The 6,383-nt window shown below is 41.6% G+C and overlaps 1 protein-coding gene across 5 annotated transcripts in view; it reads left to right on the top strand.

Annotated features, from left to right (window-relative positions):
- Window positions 1-6,383, top strand: part of LOC117092885 (protein argonaute-3) — a 142,727-nt gene that overhangs the window by 102,117 nt on the left and 34,227 nt on the right. For all 5 annotated transcript variants that reach the window (XM_033227124.1, XM_033227123.1, XM_033227125.1 and 2 more), the window contains 3 exons: window positions 227-317; window positions 4,356-4,550; window positions 4,881-5,015. In XM_033227124.1, coding sequence (XP_033083015.1) covers window positions 227-317; window positions 4,356-4,550; window positions 4,881-5,015 — 421 coding nt within the window. The remainder of the gene's footprint in view (window positions 1-226; window positions 318-4,355; window positions 4,551-4,880; window positions 5,016-6,383) is intronic.

Here is a 6,383-nt window from a genome sequence, read left to right as displayed (position 1 = left end):
TTTTGTGCCCATGTTGGAGAATACTAGCATCTATTAATATTACTATAGCCCTTTTCAACCACCAGCATCACTATTTTAGACAAAATTCTGCTGTGAATAAGACTTTGGATTACATAGGACTTCCTCTGTGCTGTCAATAACTTGAAGTTATGTTGCAATTGTGTGAAACAGATAAATGGATAATGAAAAAATGAAATATCTAACCCTTTTTCAAAATGTGTTGAAGACCTTCTGTGTTCCAGCAACCAGTGATCTTTTTGGGAGCCGATGTCACTCATCCACCTGCTGGTGATGGAAAGAAGCCTTCTATTGCTGCTGTGAGTGTTAGCCAGGTTTATCTTACCTAAGGTTGACAGACCAGTATCAATTTTACAGTTTCAACTTTTTGACTTTTAATATTTTCTTTGTAGCCAACTTTCATAAATGTTCTTTGGGTTTTTGAAAAGAGTGATTATTCTCTGGTTTGGGGTTTACAAGTTCCATATGTAACTATTAAATCAAATTTGCTAGTTATATCATTCAGATCTTCTGTATTATACTTTAATTTGTCTACTTGACCTCTCCATGATTATGCATTTTTAGTTACTTTTTGTTGTTTTGAATAGTTTATACATTTCAGTAATGTCTTTGTCATAGAAAGATGCATTACATATAAGCCTGGTGGATTACATTTTTTTTTTTTTTTTTTTGAGACGGAGTCTCGCTCTGTCGCCCAGGCGGGAGTGCAGTGGCCGGATCTCAGCTCACTGCAAGCTCCGCCTCCCGGGTTTACGCCATTCTCTCGCCTCAGCCTCCCGAGTAGCTGGGACTACAGGCGCCTGCCATCTCGCCCGGCTAATTTTTTGTATTTTTTTAGTAGAGACGGGGTTTCACCGTGTTAGCCAGGATGGTCTCGATCTCCTGACCTCGTGATCCGCCCGTCTCGGCCTCCCAAAGTGCTGGGATTACAGGCTTGAGCCACCGCGCCCGGCCGCGGATTACATTTTTTAACATATAAAATGTCTTCCACCTTCATCCAGTTCAATACTTTGCACCTGAATTCTTTTATTTCATTTTACTTTTTTTCAGACAGAGTTATCTTGTTGCCCAGGCTGGAGTGCAGTGACACAGTCTTGGCTCACTGCAACCTCTGTGTCCCAGGTTCAATCGATTCTCCTGCCTCAGCCTCCCTAGTAGCTGGGAGTACAGGCACCTGCCACCATGCCCGGCTAATTTTTCGTATTTTTTAGTAGAGACGGGGCTTCACCATGTTGGCCAGGCTTGTCTTGAATTTCTGATCTCAGTCAGTCCACCTGCCTCTGCCTCCTGAATTGCTTAGATTACAGGCGTGAGCTACCTACCGCACCTGGCCAAATTCTTTATTTTACTACTGCCACTCCTGCTTTTAGCATCTGCCTATTTTTTGTTTGCTCTCTCTGTATTGGTAACCTTTTTGTGTCAGTTTAAGTGTATTTCTTATAAACTTGAGAAAGCCTGATAATATTTTACCCATTTTGAAAATCACTTGATTTTAACAAATAGCCAACATTTTGAAAATATGAACATATTTTAGGCTTATTTAATAAACTTCAGAAATTAAACTGTAAGATTTAATTGGCCAGGCGTGGTGGCTCACGCCTGTAATCCCAACACTTTGGGAGGCTGAGGCAGGTGGATCACTTGAGGTCAGGAGTTTGAGACCAGCCTGACCAACATGGTGAAACCTCATCTCTGTGAAAAATACGAAATTAGCCTGATGTGGTGGCGGGTGCCTTAAAGGTACCTGCCTGGGTGACAGAGGGAGACCCCATCTCAAAAAAAAAAGATTTAATATTTTTTCTATGATCCATTGTAATCTTCACGTAAATCGTACATTTTATGAATCTGATAAATCCAATTCATCCTTGAAAATGATAGTAATATTTAAATTTTCACTTCAAGGTTTCAAAGCTATTTTTATTAGTATAAAGGAAATTAATTAATTTTTTTTTTTTTTTGAGACGGAGTCTTGCTCTGCCACCCAGGCTGGAATGCAGTGGCTGGGTCTCAGCTCACTGCAAGCTCCGCCTCCTGGGTTTACGCCGTTCTACTGCCTCAGCCTCCCGAGTAGCTGGGACTACAGGCACCTGCCACGTTGCCCAGCTAGTTTTTTGTATTTTTTTTTAGTAGAGACGGGGTTTCACCGTGTTAGCCAGGATGGTCTCGATCTCCTGACCTCGTGATCCGCCCGTCTCGGCCTCCCAAAGTGCTGGGATTACAGGCTTGAGCCACCATGCCCGGCCAGGAAATTAATTTTTATCTATTCTCTTGCTTTGTTTTCTTTTTTTTTTTTTTTTTTTGAGACAGAGTCTTGCTCTGTTGCCCAGGCTGGAGTGCAGTGGCGCAATCTCTGCTCACTGCAAGCTCCGCCTCCCAGGTTCACACCATTCTCCTGCCTCAGCCTCCTGAGTAGCTGAGACTACAGGCGCCCGCTACCACGCCCAGCTAATTTTTCGTATTATTTTAGTAGAGACGGGGTTTCACCATGTTAACCAGGATAGTCTCGATCTCCTGACCTCGTGATCTGCCCGCCTCGGCCTCCCAAAGTGCTGGGATTACAGACGAGAGCCACCACGCCCAGCCGTGTATTTTTAATGTTATTCATGAATTATTTTCTTTAAATGTTCAGTGGTTGTATTGAGTCATCTCTAACATTCATTAAAGTGTTCTTATAGATGATAAAATGATAAAGAAAGGAACTCAAAAGACATCCTTGGATTTGCTACTTTGGGTCATTTTCCAAAAGGTTTAAGCATATTTTAATTCCTTTGGACTTCTGGTAGTCATTGTCTTTTTCTACTAAATCCATTTCTACCAAATACCCACTTTCTTTTATGGTTATCAGAAATCTTGTAAATAGAATTTATTGGTTGATTCTTTTTCGGTATATGGCTTCTATCCCCAAGAACTTAGAGAGTAGTGTGAGAAACTAATGTAAGTAATGAATGCCACATAGTATAATAGGTGTTATCACAATAACGAAGTAACAACATTTAAGTTGCAAGAACCTGGTGTGTTTTGGGAATGTTGAGAAATATAAGGAATTGAAACATAGTATACTGCAGGCTATGAGGCTAGGAAGCTTTTGTGAGGCATTTTGTTCCATCCGAGGGGTCTGGATTTATTCTTAGTAGCGAGATACCTTTCAAGGGAAAGAAATGGTCAAAGTTCCATTTTTGAAGCATGACTTTGGTATAGGTTAACTGGAAGAAAGAGAGTCTGGAGGCAGTGACCAGCTCTAGGCTCTGATCAGAATAATGTTATAAGTTCATGCTTTGAGGTCTCTTCTCCAAAGACATAACGATATTAGACACAGAAAGAGAAAATTAATATAGCTGGTTTCAAAACCAAGATTAACTTCTCTGAGGACCAGATACAGAACACAAATACAGCTCAATAAGACTGTATAGATTCAGGCCGAGAGGGAAAATTCTGATTTTAAAATGTATGAAGCGTAACAGTTCTAAGATGAAGCTAAAGTCTTAAGTATGGCTTCTAAGATAGGTTGCTAAAGTGGAAGAGATAGGAAGAAAAATCAGTGGTTTGAATTGGTCCTTGTTTTTGCTTATTTCCTTTCTCTTACTCTCTTATACACATCTTTTTGTCTTTTTCTTTCCTCACTAATCTTTAAGACTACCAACAACACAAAGAATCTAGTTGTTAAATGTATAGTTCAGCCTAGTTATAGGAAAAATAGTTTTTTACCCTATACTAGGTGTTTTATTCTGTTCTTCAATGGGAAGTACTATTCTTTTTAATTTTTTAAAAAGATGGGGTAGGCTGGGCCCAGTGGCTCACACCTGTAATCCCAGCACTTTGGGAGGCCAAGGCAGGCGGATCACGAGGTCAAGATATTGAGACATCCTGGCCAACATGGTGAAACCTCGTCTCTACTAAAAATACAAAAATTAGCTGGGTGTGGTGGTGCACACCTGTAGTCCTAGCTATTCTGGAGGCTGAGGCAGGAGAATCGCTTGAATCCAGGAGGTGGAGGTTGCAGTGAGCCGAAATCGCACCACTGCACTCCAGGCTGGTGACAGAGCAAGACTGCGTCTCAAAAAAAAAAAAGAGAGAGAGAGAGATGGGGTCTTGCTCTTTTGCCCAGGCTGGCCTCAAATTCCTGGGTACAAGTGATCCTCTTGCCTCAGCTTCCTGAGTAGCTGAAACTACAGGCACATGCCATCATACCCAACTCAGAATTACTATTTTTGATTACTTTCAAAGTAAACAGTGACAAACGGTAAGGTTACAGTAAAATAAAAATGTAAATGAATTCATGTAATTTTGATTATCATTTATTTTTATTCATTTATTTATTTTTACTTTTTCTAACCTAGGTTGTAGGTAGTATGGATGCCCACCCAAGCAGATACTGTGCCACAGTAAGAGTTCAGAGACCCCGACAGGAGATCATCCAGGACTTGGCCTCCATGGTCCGGGAACTTCTTATTCAATTTTATAAGTCAACTCGGTTCAAGCCTACTCGTATCATCTTTTATCGGGATGGTGTTTCAGAGGGGCAGTTTAGGCAGGTTGGTTACCTAGAATCTCATCAGACTGTGGTGAAATCAGATATTGTGTTTATAATATGGTGTCTAGTTCTAGAGTTAAAAACCTTTTTAGAGTTCCCCAAGTCAAAACTTGGTGTTTTCTTAGATCGTCTTTTTGAAAATGTTCGCTACGAATGTGTATGCCTTACTTGCTAAGACCATGTTCTGATAATTATTAAAATGGAATCAAGAAGCATATTAGCTTTAGAGCGATGAAATTAAGGAATCCTGAGATTAAATCATTATCCTTCTTTGAAGTATATAAAAACAAATAGCTGACTATATTGAATCTTTCCATTTCATATTCTCTAGGTATTATATTATGAACTACTGGCAATTCGAGAAGCCTGCATCAGTTTGGAGAAAGACTATCAACCTGGAATAACCTACATTGTAGTTCAGAAGAGACACCACACTCGATTATTTTGTGCTGATAGGACAGAAAGGGTAATCTCACCTCTGCTGTAATACTATTGTAAACCAAGCTTACCCAACATAGTTCATAGAACATTCAACAAGGGCCCTCTGCCAACAGCAGGGTTTCCAATATACAGTAGCAAATTTCAACAATTACATTACGAGTATAGAAGCATCAAAATAGATTATTTTTAACTTTCTAGAATTTCTAGTCACACTCCAAATGTTCAAAATCTCATTCTACTTTTTTGTTGTGAAGAAATTCATAGTTTTAAAATTATTTTTCTATTCATATTTTCCTAAAATCTTCAGAAAAAAAGGTACATTGTCTTTTTAAAATATCTGATACAAATTAGTTTTTTTAAAAAGTGGAAATTCAGGCCAGGCACAGTGGCTCACACCTGTAATTACAGCACCTTGGAAGGCCAAGGCAGGCGGATCACTTGAGGTTGGGAGTTCAAGACCAGCCTGGCCAGCACGGTGAAACCCTGTCTCTACTAAAAATACACAACTTAGCCGGGCGTGGTGGCACACATCTGTAATCCCAGCTATTCAGGAGGCTGAGGCAGGAGAATTGCTTAAATCCGGGAGGTGGAGGTTGCAGTGAGCCGAGATGGTACCACAGTACTCCAGCCTGGGCAAGAAAGCAAGACTCCATCTCAAAAAAAAAAAAGTGGGCCGGGCGCGGTGGCTCAAGCCTGTAATCCCAGCACTTTGGGAGGCCGAGACGGGCGGATCACGAGGTCGGGAGATCGAGACCATCCTGGCTAACATGGTGAAACCCCGTCTCTACTAAAAATACAAAAACTAGCCGGGCGAGGTGGCGGGCGCCTGTAGTCCCAGCTACTCGGGAGGCTGAGGCAGGAGAATGGCGTAAACCCGGGAGGCGGAGCTTGCAGTGAGCTGAGATCTGGCCACTGCACTCCAGCCTGGGCGACAGAGCGAGACTCCGCCTCAAAAAAAAAAAAAAGTGGAAATTTATGCATACTAACTTTTTTTTTTTTTTTTTTGAGATGAAGTCTTGCTCTGTCGCCCAGGCTGGGGTGCAGTGGCCGGATCTCAGCTCACTGCAAGCTCCGCCTCCCGGGTTCATGCCATTCTCTGCCTCAGCCTCCCAAGTAGCTGGGACTACAGGCGCCCGCCACCTCGCCCGGCTAGTTTTTTTGTATTTTTAGTAGAGACGGGGTTTCACAGTGTTAGCCAGGATGGTCTCGATCTCCTGACCTCGTGATCCGCCCGTCTCGGCCTCTCAAAGTGCTGGGATTACAGGCTTGAGCCACCGCGCCCGGCCTACATACTAACTTTTAAGCCATGTTTCCTTTAAAGCTCACAGAATCATTTTATGCATTTTATAATGTGAATGTATATTTTTTATAATTAGGAAGGAAAGAGAGGTAT

The sequence above is a fragment of the Trachypithecus francoisi genome, unplaced genomic scaffold (assembly GCF_009764315.1).
Source record: "Trachypithecus francoisi isolate TF-2019V2 unplaced genomic scaffold, Tfra_2.0 Lachesis_group12, whole genome shotgun sequence".
Taxonomy (NCBI): Eukaryota; Metazoa; Chordata; class Mammalia; order Primates; family Cercopithecidae; genus Trachypithecus; species Trachypithecus francoisi.
The sequence above is the reverse complement of the archived record's forward strand: the minus strand, read 5'-3'. Positions and strand labels throughout refer to the sequence as shown.